Below are 16721 nucleotides of genomic sequence, written 5' to 3'. Positions count from 1 at the left end.
TGTTACCAAATAATCCTCCGCTGCTTGAAAACTTTACTTTTCGAGTTAATGGTGGAGCTGAGGCACGTGATCCACCAGGTGGCGCTCGGACCACTGCTCGCGAGCGGCGCTCGAGCGATCTTGACCTTTTTTTCTAATGCTAACATGCTAACTGCTAGCGGTCGTGGTGGTTAAGTAGAGACGTTTTAAACATTTAAAGTAATTGAATGCTTTAAAACGTAACTCATCTGTGTTATTCATTTTGCAGTTATAGTTGGTTAAACAGGCTAATTATCTAATGCTAATGTTACTTCACAGAACAGCGGACTGTTGAGGATCATACAACAAAATGAAGTGCGTCATTGAAAGAAATGGCGTCAAAGGTAAGATTCATATTTCACTCTCACTCTCTCAGTGAGACAGAGGCTTATATTAATCATGCTGTGTTCTGTTCCTGTCTTGTGTGTCCTAAACATATCTGTGTTTCTGTCAGTTTTTGGAAAGGCAGTTCATGCTCTATCCCGGGTTGGTGAGGAAATCTGGTTGGACCCACTGGAAAAAGGGGTAACATCCAACATCTACCACATCCTGACTCAATCAATACAGTATTCCTTACAGTCAATAAGATTTATTTGAAAAATAAGCTAAAATATATATCTTATATGTACAATAATGAACATATAATGAATGAAAGGTTGTAGTTAGTTAACTTTTTAGATTTCTTTTCTCACATGAAAAGAGATTTTAGATTTTTCGGTTTCTGCACATCTACAATTCAGACAGAGTTACACATCAATAGATTTTATTTAGTAAATGTAAGCTTTATCATATCTTTTTCATATTCTCATGAATGTTAATTTAAGGTCAGTTAAAAGTTAAAACGTACTTCAGATGGTAGAGGAAACCAGGTTTGGGGAATTTCCTGCTGCTTTGCTGCTGCGTGCATGGCCGGCAAATGCCATGTATAAGCTTAAGATATCTTATCTCAGATACACTATATAGACAAAAGTATTGGGACACCTGACTTTCTCAGTTATATGTGGTAGCATGAAATTTTGCGTTAATTTAAACTAAACCTGCTCCAGCATGACAATGCCCCTGTGCACAAAGCAAACTCCATGAAGATATGCATTACATGCTTTGGAGTGGAAGATCTCCTGCTATAAATTTCCGATCTCAAACCTACTAAACACCTTTGGCACCTCAGGCCTCCAAACCTTACCTACATCGGTATCTGACTTTACTAAAACCCTTGTGTCTAAATTAGCACAAATCAGAAGTACACTCCAAAACCTAGAGGAACATCTTCCCAGAAAAGTGAAGGGAATTATAAGAGCAAACTGGCACTAAATGTGGAATGTAATGTTTAAAAAACATGACCAGGTGTCCACAAACATTTAGCAATATAGTGTATTATCATGCTAGTTAGTCACTAACTTTTCCCCATTCCAATTACATCAACAATCGGATGGAAGAAAGCAGACAAATGATCTATTTACCATTAATTAACATTCCTTTATTGCCACCTGTTTCCCTTTTCCTACCACAGATAGAAAAGAGTGCTTCATGATCTATGATACTTTATGATCTGATGCTATGATCCGGTTTGGTTGCAGTTTATATATATATTTTTACACTTCTTGTAATTGCCTGATTTATTATATGGACAAAAGTATTAGGACACCTAAAATTTCCAGTCTTATTTAAATCAATTCAATTCAAAACATTTTTATTTGTATAGCGCTTTTAACAATGAACAATGTCCCAAAGCAGCTTTACACAGATAATGTGGTGATTAAAAGTGAATATGTTCTTTATAAGTGAGTTTGTCCCTGATGAGCAAGCCGGTGGCGACTGTGGCAAGGAAAAACTTCCCGAGATGGCAAAGGGAAGAAACCTTGAGGGGAACCAGACTCAAGAGGGAACCCATCCTCATCTGGGTTGCACCGAATGTCCATTTATTACAGATAAACGATGTTGCGGGGTGCAGTGATGGTGATTAGAAGCGAAAAGTAGCCCTGAGTCAATGTAGCAGTCTGTTGACATTAACTACAGTCCAATCCATCCTCAAAGCGCCCGTTCTTACTCCGGAATTTCATGGAACCACCCAAGGCGTTGATGAGAAACCGTCCCCAGCTGCACAGAGTGTCCTCCAGTCGAAGAGAACACTATCCAGAGGTAGGCCTGGACAAAGTGGGAAGATCCAAGGAGAAAAGAGGGGCAGGAACAGTGGTCACTGGAACCTCAGGAGCATGTTTAACTCGACCAGAGAGAGAGAGAGAGAGAGAGAGAGAGAGAGAGAGAGGGTGACAGAAAGAGAAGGATATGGATTATTAAGTGTCCTTATTGTTGTATGAAAGTTAATGTCACTGTGCAGTTTGGACTCCGGCAAGACTCGCTATGGCAGCATAACTAAAAGGGAGAACCAGAAGGTAACACCGACATGAGGGATCTTTGGGATAAGAGACGACCCACCACACCACCGTCAACAAACCTGAGTGAACGTGTGAATGTGAGGGGACGACAGCATACAAATATCCCAGTTCACCAAGCACTCTATATCCATGTTCCCTCCAGATCTGAGCCTTTACCTAAGAAAAATCTACTGATAAAAGGCTTGACTAAATAAATATGTTTTCAACCTCGACTTGAACACTGAGACTGTGTCTGAGTCCCGAACACTGGTTGGAAGGTTGTTCCATAACTGTGGGGCTTTATAAGAGAAAGATCTGCCCCCTGCTGTAGTCTTTATTAATTGAGGTACCAACAAATAGCCTGCACCTTTTGATCTAAGTAGGTGTGGAGGACCATATTGGTACAGAAGTTCACTCAGATACCGTTAAGTGATTTATACGTCAGTAGTAGTATTTTATAATCAATGCGAGATTTGATTGGGAGCCAGTGTAGACTGATTAAAACAGGGGTGATGTGGTCATATTTTTTAGATCTAGTGAGGACTTTTGCTGCTGCATTCTGAACTAACTGAAGCTTATTTATGCACTTACTCAAACACACAGACAGTAAAGCATTACAGTAGTCTAATCTAGATGTAACAAAAGCATGAACAAGTTTTTCTGCATACTGTAACAACATCATATTTCTAATTTTAGCAATATTTCTAAGGTGAAAGAAGGCGATCCTGGTAATATTATTCACATGAGCCTCAAAGGAAAGGCTAGGGTCAATAATCACACCAAGGTCTTTGACAGCCGTACACGCTGAAACAGAAACACCATCCGGAGATGCTACGTAATCAGAAAGTTTGCTTCTAGTTGCATGTGGTCCTAGTAAAAGTACTTCCATCTTATCTGAGTAGAGCAGAAGAAAGTTATCAAGCATCCACTGTCTAATGTCCTTTACACACTTCTCAACATTGTTAAGCTGATCTCTCTCATCTGGCTTTGCTGAAATATACAACTGGGTATAATCAGCATAGCAATGGAAGCGAATCCCATGTTTATGTATAATTTTACCCAGAGGCAGCATATATCAACGTTCTTAAATCTAGCAAGCAGTATAGTATCACCAATGGTGTCAAAAGCTGCACTAAGGTCGAGCAAAACAAGTAAAGAGACAAAACCCTGATCAGAGGCCAATAACAGGTCATTTACCACCTTAACTAGTGCCGTCTCTGTGCTGTGATGAGGCCTAAATCCTGACTGATACATTTAAAAGTTTTTATTCATAAGTATATGTGCACATAACTGCTGTGCTAGAACGTTTTCTAAAATTTTGGATATAATGGGGAGATTTGATATTGGCCTGTAGTTGGACAGCTGACATGGGTCAAGGTCAGGTTTCTTAATTAGGGGGTTGATAACTGCCAGTTTGAAGGATTTAGGTACATAACCAGTGCTAATGGAAGAGTTTATTATTTTTTTTTAAACAGGTTCAATTACCTCTGGAATTATCTGTTTGAGAAAACTTGTAGGCAAGGAATTGAGAATGCAGGTTGATGAAATTAATGAAATGAAGTCATTTTCATGAATAGGAGTAAAGCTTTGTAATTGATTGTCTGTTATAATTACACTGCTGTCTACAGGATTACTTGTAAAATAATTTGGATTTATATTAATCGTCTGAATTTCTAGCCTGATGTTTTCAACTTTATTATTAAAAAAGATCCATGAAATCATTACATTATGGTGTGCATGTTAGTGCAGTGCTTTTATTTCCTGTTAATTTTGCTACTGTGCTGAATAAAAATCTAGGATTACGCTTGTTATTTTCTATAAGGGTGGAGAAAAGAGATTTTCTATAATTTAGGAGGCTCTCCTTCCATGCTATTTGAAATACTGTTAATTTTGTTTGATGCCATTTCGGTTCTAATTACGTTCTAATCCAAATGTTAACAACAAATCAAGAGTGTGTCCACCACTATGAGTGGGTCCTATAACATCATTCTGATTAAGAAAGTTAATTCCAAATGAATCTTGAATGGACACAATTGCTGCTCTTAGGAAGTCTTCTTGATTATCAAAAAGAATATTAAAGGCTCCAGCAATTAATGATTTGTCTAAAGAAGTAGCTAAATCTGTGATGAAATCTGCAAATTCTATGAGAAAGTATGAGTAGGGCCCTAGGGGTCTATAAATAATAATTAATGGAATTGACTGACTGGACCTGCTTTTGGACACTGAATATTTTATGTTGGTGTAAAGAACATCAAATGCTTTGATTATTATAATAAATAACTGCGACTCCGCCTCCTCTGCCATTTAGACGTGGTTGGTGTATGTAACTATACCCAGGAGGACTTGCTTTATTTAATGCTACATATTCATTCAGTTTAATCCACGTTTCTGTCAAACACATTATTTTAAACCTCTGGTCGGTAATAATTTCGTTTATAGTAAGCGCTTTTGACGTGAGAGATCTAATATTCAACAATCCTATCTTTAGACCAGAGTTGCTGGCTGTGTGTTTAGTCCTATTTAATTTAATGTTTATCAGGTTACTTAAACAGACTTTCTGAGAATTCCTACATTTTGGTTTCGCTCGGGGGACAGACACAGTCTTAATTTGATGGATCCTGAGTGACGACTCTGTGCAGCTAGCAGACAGTCGGTTTAGCCTGTCTGTCTGCTCCCTGGCCTTGGCTCTGGACAGTCACTTGTTAACTAGTGCTGTTCTGAGACTATGACCTATACTACAAGAAATTAGAGAAGCACCTTCCAGAGTGGGATGGATACCGTCCCGCCCTAACAGGCCAGCCTTGCCCTCAAAATTGCTCCAATTATTTATGAAGACCACATTGTTTTTGGAGCATTACACGGGCATCCAGCAATTCAGCGACCATAACCTGCTGTAGGCTACATCGCCTTGGGATGGGGCCAGAGCATGTTACTTCATCGGACATTGCCTTTGCTAATTTACACACCTTTATAATATTACTCTTAGTAACCTCTGACTGTCGAAGGTGTATATCATTAGCTCCTGTGTGAAAAACCTTAGAGATCTTAGAGAACCTGTGCTTTCCTAAAACCTAAGCTGTCCGGCGTCCTGGCTCAGAATAGAGTCTCCTATAACCAGAGCTTTTTCAGGTTTCTCAGCGGGGGCTTTACTGAGGAGAGCAAACCTGTTGGACACGTGAAGCGGAGAGGAATGGTGCTTCCGTGGGCGAGCCTTAGCGTTAGCTTTGGCTTTGCGAGTATGCTGCCAAGCCGTCACCCACTCACCCCGCTGCGAGGGCAAAAATGCCGGAGTCGGGAGAATGCTAAGTCCACCTAGGGCATCCAGACTTTCCCCTGCAGAACCTGGACTGCTCTCGCACTCACTACTTCTCTCTTGACTCTGGATGCGCTCCTCTAATGCTAACATCTCTGTCAAAGAGCAAACTAGCTTACACTTGTCACAGATCAAATTATCGCTAACAACGGAGCGATAGTCCTTCTCCAAACTGTTATAGTAAAGGTATGGGCACACAGCTGTACAGGATGACTTTAGATGTGGTAGAATTACATTTTGCCTTCACTAGGAGATCCAAACCTGTTCCAGCATGACAACCGTACACAAATTTTTATTGTATTCTATTGTATTCAGCATTGTTAATTGCCATGAAGAAGTGCAGTTTATTATTATTATTCATATTTGTCATCAACATTTGAACAGATTACATTTTTAAAACAATTTTGTATAAAATTCCTGCCTGGTTAAATATTATATAAAATATATAATATAAAATGTAATAGTTTACATTTGTTGGACCCCATATGTGTAATACAGATGTGTGTGTGTTTGTGTGTGTGTGTGGGTTTTACATTTAAATATTTAATTTTCTAAAGGTATGATCTCTTTAACTGTTCTACTTATTTCAGCATACTTTAACAAATGTCTTCATTCTTTACATGCTTAAATTTTTCACTCCCTCAATTTGTGGAATTGTCAGGATTTTCTATTTTTAAGAGAAATTCTTGAATCTAGGCGTAAAATGTAAAGTTAAACTTAAAGACGTAAAAAAAAAAAGCGCTAGGAAGAGCACTATCCATTCAAGATTTTTTTCAAGATCGATTATTTTCTTTTCATTTCACTGCAAAGTTGTATCCTGCGTATAACTATGTTTGTGACAAATAAAAAAGTAAATCAAATAAAAGAATCCATAGCGCTAGCATTGGTTGCCACTTCCTGATTCCTATTGATTTTAAGATTTTCATTCAACAAACCTTATTTCCGGTACGGAGTGAGAAGCTACAATGACACTGCACTAACTCTAGTTCCTTTTTTTAAACCCCTGGCATTGTGTGTTTTCAAGTTTAATAATATATTTTTTTCAAATGCTCAAAGCGTTTAAAGTGACTAAACAAACTTGTGGTCCTCCACTTTACACATTCCTGAAGAAAATCAGATTTGTACTATGTTCTTCATGTAAAAATTATTGCATCTGGAACACGTGTGTACTGAACCGAAAGACTTGTAGCAAAGAAATTCTGATTGGAATAGGTGTACTGTTACACCCCTAACCTCAACGCTAATGAACACTTTTGGAATGAATCGGACCACTCACTGCACCCCAGGCCTCCTCACACTATCAGTATTTGGCTTTACTAATTGTGAATCACTACCTGAATGAGCACAAATCTCTAGAAGAGTGGAGGCTATTATAACAGCAGTTACAAACTAAATGTGGAATAAGATTTTTAAAAAGCTCATACAAATCTTATGGTCAGGTGTCCAACATTTGTCCATATATTAAATCCACTGTCTAACCCATCCACCCACTTTGACAGATCCTTAATGATAATTGCATAAGGTTTTGGAAAATTAGATTTGTATTGTATTGTATTCAGCATTGTTAATTGCCAAGAAATGGAGAGGCAAACACTATATTTAAACATATATTTATAAACTACATCATTGAATCAGAGTCTAGAACATATGCTGGGTGTCATATTTATATGCAGAATAGCTGAGTGTGACAAACAAATAAAAAAAATGTAAATATAGCTAATATATGGCCTTTTCTCCTGTTTTCACACTTCAAAGCTTGCTGTAAGGACCGTGAACAAGGCCCATTCGGCGTATGCTTGTTTCCTCTTCTCTCCCATGTTCTTCCAGCATTATACCTCGATGTCAGACCAACTGCAGGATAATAAGTATGCAAAATGCAAAGTATCCTTAAAGGTATATACAAAAATCAATCTGTGCACAATATCTTAGTATTTCCATATAAAACACATTTTACACTTGTACAAAAATGGACAGAAAATGAATTCGTGGATTAGCAAACAGGAGAAATGTCCCGTGCTTGCCCCATGTTCCAGTTTATCTTAAGCCTGTAACTAGTTTAAAAATTATATTGAGAATTATTTGTATTAATGCACAATACAGACTAATACTTCTCCCCCTTGCATTCCCTTGTTCACTGCTGAGAGTGCTTTACTACCTTAAACAGAATTGCACAGTGAAATATAATCTCTTTGTGGTGTGAATTGCTTTTAAATGTTGATTACATTGACTTATGGCATAAAGTAAGCACTTATGCATTTGAAAGATATTCCATTTAAAAGATTCCCTGCTGATTATTTTTCACTAAACAGATCATGTGAAATAAGAGCAACACACTGAAGGTTTTGCTTTGCAGTGTGGCATTTTAGACATCACAAAGAAAAACAGTTAATGCATATGTACTGCTTTCAAAAGACTGTGGTAACATTGAATATTGATGTTCTATAGTGCTACAAAAAATAAATTTATATTGACCAAGTGATTTTTGAACACAATAGGCCCAAATGTTCTGTTTATTTTTGCTATGAAATAGACCCTTAGAAAGCCACATTTAATTTCTAGCATGATTTGCACATTCCTGTCCCTTCATCCTTTTGATCTTCAATCAGAATCAGAATCAGGTTTATTGGCCAAGCGTGTTGACACACACAAGGAATTTGGTTCCAGCTGTTTGTTACTCTCAAATGTACAGACATAAATAAAAACCTATACAAGACAAAACAGACACGACAAGACAAAAACAGACTATACAAGACAATACAGACAATACAGACAATATGAGACAGTAATACAGACAATATGAGACAGTTTTAATCTTCAACTGACAAGATTTATTTTTAGGCCAAATGTAAGATTAAAGTCTTTTCCAACAATGATTTCCACTGATAAACAATACTGTAGTGTAAACATAATTACAGTAAACAAAGAGGAGTGGAGTAATACATAGTGAAATGCCCCAGTGTGCTTATATATAATTTATAAGATTTCTTGGAAAACTTCTCAACCAATCAATCTAACTGATGTAAAATTAATTTCACTGGAGACACTGGAGCTTTTCCCTCTAATATATAGGCTTGTTCATGAGTTTTCATTTCCAACAGTAACTATGGACTAGCAAGTATAGTTTACATGTGTTTTAAAAAAAATAAAAGGTTTTCATGTGGGCAAATGTGAATAAAATGCAACTCTAATATCCTGTAATCTGCCCCTGCAAAGTTATTTGTCCAAACTTGTATAACACTGCTCCAGTTTTCTGGTGAATTATAAGTAGGCTCAGCTAAAATAAAAGTAGTCTCTATTTTAACATTCAATATCTATAAGAGCATTCAGGCAGTTTTAACTTGTTGATATGTGTTCTTCAGTCGGTGCTGCCCCTTTTCCGTAGCATCGCCACATTAGAGCGCAGTGTGTACAGATGTGAAATAACCATCAACATCTTGGAGAGCAGGGTGGTATTCCAGTTTAAGTGTAGAAATGGTAAGTTGGCTTTAAAGTAATACGTTTTCTGCTGAAATGTAGAGCTCTATCTGCGGCACTAGGGGGCACTGTATACGAGCCTATAAGCACAACAGTTATAGCTCTCACCATGATTATCACTGTGATGCATACACAAGATATTTAGTTGTGTGCTTTATCACATTTAAATGCTTTGCCTGTGTTTTTTAAATTACAGGAATAACCAAGACACATAACTTGGGGTACCAAGTATGTGAAGCTCTACAAGCAGTTTTCCCAGCTAATCTGTGCCCGAATAATTTAAAAGCACATCCAAAGTAGGTCTATACCAGTTATATACCTAATAATTGCCTTACTTCTTACTTAATAATAATGTACAATAATAATTTTTACTTGTCATTCAGCAAAAAATCATTGTCTGAGATGTTTATGCAGTTCGGAGTTGAAAAAATTCAAAACAGAGAAGAGCCGCCATTAGCTAGTCGTCGAGTGTAACAAGTTTACATGATGCGCACTGGACTCGGGCGAATTAATTTTCTTTAAGTAGAATTTTTTTATTATTCATTTTTAAAATGTTTTATTACTTAATACAAAATATTATACACAGTATTTTGATTTGTTTTAGTATATTTGTTTATTTAATAGTATTTATAGCTCTTACATCATTAGGAGACATGCGTATTCAATAACAAACACAAGAACAACTTACGAACAAATTCATGGTACGAACGGTTGTGCGTTTGGTGGTTCGTAAGGTGGGGAACGTCTGTACTTCTTTCTGTAAATCTGCTTTCTGACAATGTCCATTGTTAAAAGCACAATACAAATTATACTGAGTTCGATTATAGCTACATTTTGTTCATAAGATTTTATAGGAGACATTTTGGTATTTTCTCAGACTTCTCAGTGACACAGTGATGCACTTCCCAATCTCACAAGAGGAAATCACACTATCCATATCACCCACTAGAGTGACACTGAAGACTTATGTTGAAGAGGACAATGGTCAGGAGTTTATTTCAGATGTTTTCAGGTTATATGTAAAAAATAAGTTTCCATCCACTTTTATCTTTTATTTGTTCGCTCACAGATCGCATAATGTACACGGAGATGTTTCTTCATCCTGATGAGTTTGACTACTTCCATCTCCGAGTGGAGTCAAATATAACCTTCTGTCTCAAAGAACTAAGGGTATGAACTAATTTATATATTGTATTTAATATACATTTATACTTATACATTCACTTTATCTCTGTAAAGCTGCTTTGAGAAAATGTCCATTGTTAAAAGCGCTATACAAATTTAAAAAATGAATTGAATTGAAAAAAAATAGAGCTTTGATAAATGTGACATTCCACATATGATGCACTTTTTCTACTGTGGTATTTAAGTGTGAGTACACCTTTCAGAATGGCTTCTGTTACTGTAATTTATTATTTCATAGAGACCGTAATGTTTTCTCTTAGTTGAACGTCAGTGTTAGAAATGATGTTTGACTTTGGTCATATTGTGCATATAGGAAAAAGTCTAGGGCATGGGGATAGTTGTACATATTTATGTATATATGATATTTCTGTCCAGTGGGCAGTTGCTCAGTTTTTAAAGATTAGCATTATGCTGTAGGTACACAGAAGACATACAGATTATAACACACAATCATATTTTTTTTTATTCATAGGATACACATACTAAACTGATTTGAATGTGAAATTGTTTTTATTTGGAGATAATGGAACTTCATTTTTGGTTTGGTTTACGTTTCATCCTAGTTTTCTGATTTTCTAGCCTGATACCCTGTGCTTACGTTACTCATATAACTCCTGACACAGATTTCAGTTTAGTTTAGTTTGGAGTAAGATGTGTGACTCCCAATAGTGATAGAACTCATTACATGTATCTGGACTCGCTGTCCTTGATGGTATCTCTATAGACTCCTGTTTGTATGTCAGTGGCTGATACAGAAAGACAGATGTCTGGACTAGGCTGCATTACTGAAAACTAAACTGTCATAGTGAGTTACAGAGTTGGATAGCACACAGTGTCCGTGACTGATTCCAAGTAAGCAATACACTTGAATAGAACAAAGTAAGGAAAGGGGTCATACAAGCCTGTATCAGTCAGTATGTTCTAAGAGGTTATATATTGTAGATTGCTGATGTGATGGATCGTTATGTTTTTTTTCTGATGTCCTAGACCTTTAATATGAAGGAGGTTGCTGTAAACAAGACACAGAGAGTTTAATATCATGCACTTATTTTTTTTTTAAGGGCTTGCTGGCATTTGCAGAATCTCATGGCCTACATGTGTCTGTCCACTTTGGTTCATCTGGAAAGTAAGGGTTCATTTGTTTAGTACAACAAAATAATAAGAAAGAGATAGACAGTGATGTGTTGAATACACTCTTTTAGTCCTGTGTCATTCAGTTTGGAGGATATGTTGCTGGAAGCTGTAGTAATATTGGCTACACTAATAGATCCAGCCAGTGAGAATCCATCCCAGGTCTCTGTTGCTCAGGAAGCTCCAGCACGTAGGTATGTGCACTCTTATCTGCAGCAATTTCAGGACTGTGGGGACTTTTTTACTTTGATATGACTATACGAGAAAACACAAACCAAAATCTTTTAGCCACAAATTAGTATGTTGGGTGTCGTGTGGCTACCAATTGTGCAATCTGAATCTACAAAATAATATCTTGTGGGAATGTCATACATAAAATGTAGTACCCAATTAATTATTGGCATCAACAGGTTTAAAAAGTATTTCTACATTGATAAATTAGATTGACATGGGCCAGTGGCATATCTATGTTTGTTACTCGTATGCCTGCATAGGTTCTTGTGGCATTATTGGTCTAATTATTTTCATGTGCATACAGACAGGTCCATACATATTTGGACAGTGACTCAATATTTAATGTACATATATGCAATCAAGGTGTAGTGTAGAAGTGTGGATTTGCTTTTGATAGCTAGCTGTTCATGGGAACTCTCAATATTTAAAAAAGAATGAATGGCCTGCTGAACTCAGCAACTCAAACTACAGATAACTACAGTGGATGATCTCAGAATTCATCCCCAGTAAAGAAAAACCCCTGAACGTATAGCCAAGTCAAAAACACTCTGGTGGAGGTAGCAATATCAATGTACAAGTCTACATTAAAGAGATGGTGAGTGAATACAGAGTGAATACAGAGGGTTTTACCTTAAGATGCAAACTACTGGTAACACAGATCAAACCGAAAGTGTTCACACTGCTTTCACATGCACAAAGAAAAGTAAAACAAACTTTTATTTATCAGACCAGGTCACCTACTTCCATTAGTCCATGACCCAGTCATGATGCTCACATCCTCATTGTAGGTGTTTTCAGTGGTGGACACGGGTCAGCATGGGTGCTCTGGTCGCTACACAGCCCGAAAAATATATTTCTATTCAATATTTTACAAGTTACAACAAATATTTTCTGATGAAAGAAAGTGTTTTCAAGCTAAACATTTATTTCTTCAAATTTCTCCTACTTAAATATATTATTTTGCAAAGTTTATTGAAAGCCAACTTTTTGAGTTTTTTTTTTTACTAGTATCAAGCAATGAGGCAAATTTGCAAATCATGATGAAGATTCATAATGACAGACAGCAGCAGACTTTGTTTTTGTTTTTTTACCAAAAAATTTTTTTGCATGAAATGATCATTACATAAACAAAAAATAGCTCATTTAATTTAAATGAGATGCTGAAAGAAATGTTTGTACATTTGCAAACACATTATGCGCATAAACATGCTAATTCCTTTTTAGATATGATGTTCAGAACTGGTTCAGAGACTGTTTCCTCTTGAATTTATTCTCCTGTGTAATACAGCTGTTCCTGGCTATTGCTGTGCCTGATTAAGTTAGGTCATGGTGTGGTATATTAAAAAGATTCTCAATGAGGTTAAGGTCTACACTCTGTGGTGGCCAATCCATGTGTAAAAATGATGTCTCATGCTCCCTAAACCACTCTTTCACAATTTGAGCCTGATAAATCCTGCATTGTCATCTTCGAATATACCCGTGACATCAGGGAAGAAAAATCCATTGATGGAATACCCTGTTTATTCAACATATTCAGGTAGTCAGCTGATCTGATCCTTTGGGCACATAACGTTGCTGAACTTAGACCTGACCAACTGTAGCAACCCCAGATCACAGCTCTGCCCCCACAAGCTTGTACGGTAGGCACTAGGCATGATGGGTGCATCAGTTCATCCGCCTCTCTTCTTACCCTGATGCACCCATCACTCTGGAACAGGTTAAATCTGGACTCATCAGACCACATGACCTTCTTCCATTACTCCAGAGTCCAATCTTTATGTTTCCTTTTTTCAGATTAGCCTCACTGATAAGTGGTATTCTTAAGGCTACGCAGCTGTTTAGTCCCAATACCTTGAGTTCCCTTTGCATTGTGCATGTAACAAACGCTCTTGCTTTCACTATTAAACATAGCCATGAGTTCTACTTTTGTTTTTTTACGATTTGATTTAAGTGATCACAAATCACGATCATTCAAGATTTTTTCCGACCACATTTCTTCCTCGGAGATGATGGTTCCACTATCCTTCCAGTTTTTTATAATGCGCTGGGCAGTTCTTAACCCAATTTTAGTAGCTTGATTTTTTTTTTGTCTTTGCTTGATGCATGGCAATAATTTGACCCTTCTGAAACAGATTAACATCCTTTCCACGACCACAGGACGTGTCGTCTGACATGGTTGTTTAAGAAATAAGAAGCTACTCACTGCAGCAGTTAGGGTTAAATAACTTTTGCCAGCTGAAAAATAATCATCCATGCAGTAATTACTCAAAGCGCTCTTACTTATTTGCTTAGTTAAATCCAGGTGGTAACTTTTCTTTTTTTGGAAGGGCAGTGTAGCAGTGAAAAATTTGGAAATAGTCTAGGGTTCGAAGAGAGAGAAATATGTATTCATGCAAACTGATCTGCATGTTTCAAATGAGAGAGTTCATTGTGCATCTCAAAGTTCCATTTCACTTTTCTTCATGTAGTGAGTGACATCTAAATATAGGGACACCTTTTTTTTGGGACACCACTTAAAAATGACCCGCATCATCACTGTCATTTCCCTCTCAGAGTGACCTGGTGGCCTCAACAAATACAATAGAGGCAGCACAAGATACAGTAAAATAACTCAGTGACAATCGTCCTTGCTTAAAGCACACTACTTCCCTGTCTCATGATAACAAAAGCTTCTTAAATAATGCTTGGAAAACTTAATAGATTGCAGAAGGACCCAGAGCAGATATTTTGCCAGTAAGACTCTTCCTGAGTGTAATGTAGTAAATAGTTTATTGAAATATTTTTTTAATGCAATAATAAAATGTTAGAGAAGGTTAAGAACATTTTTTAAGAATAATTGTAAAAATGTTAGAAATCATTTTGTGTTTTATTCTCATTTACAGTGCAGTCTCTTTGCACAAGGGTCCAGTAGAGGTAAAGGCTACTAATGTAGAGCAGGTGGCCTCCAGCCAGGGAAGTCCATTCTTCAGACCAGCTTTCCATATGAGGAAGATTATGCAGCTAGTTGGAGGTGTGGGAGAGAAATCTCAAGCTTCTTTGAATGGAAAAAGCTCTGAATGTGCCCTGACCACAAAAGCAACACCAGACACTTTCAAGGTTTAAAATTTTAAGCATATTTGCTGTTATAACCTATTTTATGTTTGTTACTTTTATTAAAATATGTGCAATTCAAAGTGACAGTAATGCTTGAATTATGAGAGATGACATGATGCATTTCACAACAAAAATGATCCATTATCAGGCTTTAATGAAAGGAAAAGTAATAGCCGTTTTCTTCTCATACACCAGGTCTGTTCTCTGCTTTTTGGGGCCGTAGTGTGTGATCAAGATGAAACAAACAAATCTGAACTTCCCAGTTTGGTGTATGCTAGTGACACCGATGATGATGTCGGAGACAATTTTGCGAAGAGGAAGTCAAATAACACCAAATGACAAGTGTAGAGGTTCCAGGGGAGAAATGTATATGTTTTGAACGTGTTCTAAAAACAGTGATATGACTTGTATCTGAGCTAGAAATAAATTTTTTTTAAAATCTATATGCACATAGACCAATCAGCCATACCTTCAAAACCACTGACAGGTGAAGTGAATAATTACAATGGCACTGTAGAAGGGTATGATATACAACCACAATAAATAAATAAAAGTGGGGATTCACAAACCCATATTTTAGAAAACAAATGTTTAAAATGAGGAAATTTACCATTTTAAGTAAAAAAATAGGATAATCTTGTAACACGTGTTAAAAAGGTTTGGACAGAGTTATGTGTAGCACCCCCTTTTCTTTTAATAACAATTTGTATATGTCTGGGGACTGGGGAGTCTAATACAGGATTCACTGCTCAACAGTCCTGGGTCTTTTGTCATATTCATCATTTCATGATGCACTAAATCTTTTTAATTGTTAATGAAGGCAGGCTAGTTCAACACCCAGACTACTCCTAAACCATGCTGTTATAATAGAAGCAGAATGCAATTTAACATCAAAATACAACATATATACCTTTCAGCATTATTGGTGTCTTTCCAAATGTGAACTGAAATAGGAATTAATGCACCCTTATACTATCAGGGATACTGACTTTTGAACTGAACACTGATAAGCTGGATGGTTCCTCTACTTTTTAGTGGGGAGGGTGCAGCCTTCATGGTTTCCAAGAAGAATTTCAAATTTGGATTTGTCTGACCACAGAATAGTTTTCCACTCCATTTTACGTTTGCTTTGGCCCAGAGGAGATGGTGGTGTTTATGGATCATGTTCACATGGTTCCTCTTTGCATGATGTTTTAACCTGCATTTGTTGGTGGCACAGTGAACTGTATTCACAATGATTTCTGGAGGGATTTCCAAGCAGATGCAGTAATTTCCATTACAGAATCATGCCCGTTTTTAATACAGTGCTACCTGGGGGCCCGAAGATCACGATCATCCAATAATGATTTTCCCACGTGTTCCCAACATTTTTGAGACATATTGCAGCTAAAATGACATTTTCCTAAAAATGGTACATTTCCTCAGTTGAAACATTTTATGTTTTCTGTGTGTATTTATGTATTGTGAATAAAATATGGGTTTAATACATTTGCATAGTTGCATAGTCACAGACCAGTCAGAGATCCTAGTGTCCACATCAGCATCAGATATCAGTCAGGTTTTAATGACATGGCTGGTGTTTGTATACCTCTTTACATATCTTAATTGGAAGTGTCCAAATGTCTAATTGGTGAAAAAAAAAAATGTAGAGGTGCGATCTGTCTGCCTCACACTGATGTGATTAATTTACACAAAATTTTTCCCTATTTTGCAGTGGCGGGTGGTGCATTTCACACCTAGGCCTTCAGTGGTGCCAATCCACATCTTAATACCATCATTATGGCACCACATCTATAAAAACAGAGAAAGCGTAGTGTAACTAGAACATTGCAGCACAGACAGGTATCCATCATGCAGCGATAATGAATGACATTACTAAAGCAAGAAAAAAAAAAAAA

The 16721-nt window shown here is 36.9% G+C and overlaps 1 protein-coding gene across 2 annotated transcripts; it reads left to right on the top strand.

The window, feature by feature from the left end:
• Positions 1–15: 15 nt before the first annotated feature.
• rad9b (RAD9 checkpoint clamp component B) lies at positions 16–15266 on the top strand. Of its 2 annotated transcripts, XM_046871684.1 has the most exons (12): positions 16–198; positions 298–362; positions 473–543; positions 7462–7599; positions 9066–9180; positions 9377–9476; positions 10058–10164; positions 10250–10350; positions 11427–11491; positions 11568–11690; positions 14613–14826; positions 15019–15266. In XM_046871684.1, the coding sequence occupies exons 2-12, from the start codon at positions 329–331 to the stop codon at positions 15160–15162; spliced, it is 1212 nt and encodes a 403-aa protein (XP_046727640.1). In that variant the 5' UTR covers positions 16–198; positions 298–328; the 3' UTR covers positions 15163–15266. The 2 variants fall into 2 exon arrangements, with proteins under 2 accessions (XP_046727640.1, XP_046727642.1); XM_046871686.1 differs by lacking the exon at positions 11568–11690.
• Positions 15267–16721: the final 1455 nt, after the last annotated feature.

This window comes from Silurus meridionalis, chromosome 17 (genome assembly GCF_014805685.1).
Source record: "Silurus meridionalis isolate SWU-2019-XX chromosome 17, ASM1480568v1, whole genome shotgun sequence".
Classification (NCBI taxonomy): Eukaryota; Metazoa; Chordata; class Actinopteri; order Siluriformes; family Siluridae; genus Silurus; species Silurus meridionalis.
The sequence above is the reverse complement of the archived record's forward strand: the minus strand, read 5'-3'. Positions and strand labels throughout refer to the sequence as shown.

Bases quoted from the DNA above. Each gene is read 5' to 3' on its own strand.
- rad9b (XM_046871684.1), top strand. From the start codon at position 329: ATGAAGTGCGTCATTGAAAGAAATGGCGTCAAAG. The intron at 7,600-9,065 runs GTATATACAAAA...TGTGTTCTTCAG, and splicing joins AATGCAAAGTATCCTTAAAG to TCGGTGCTGCCCCTTTTCCG. The intron at 9,181-9,376 runs GTAAGTTGGCTT...TTTAAATTACAG, and splicing joins CCAGTTTAAGTGTAGAAATG to GAATAACCAAGACACATAAC.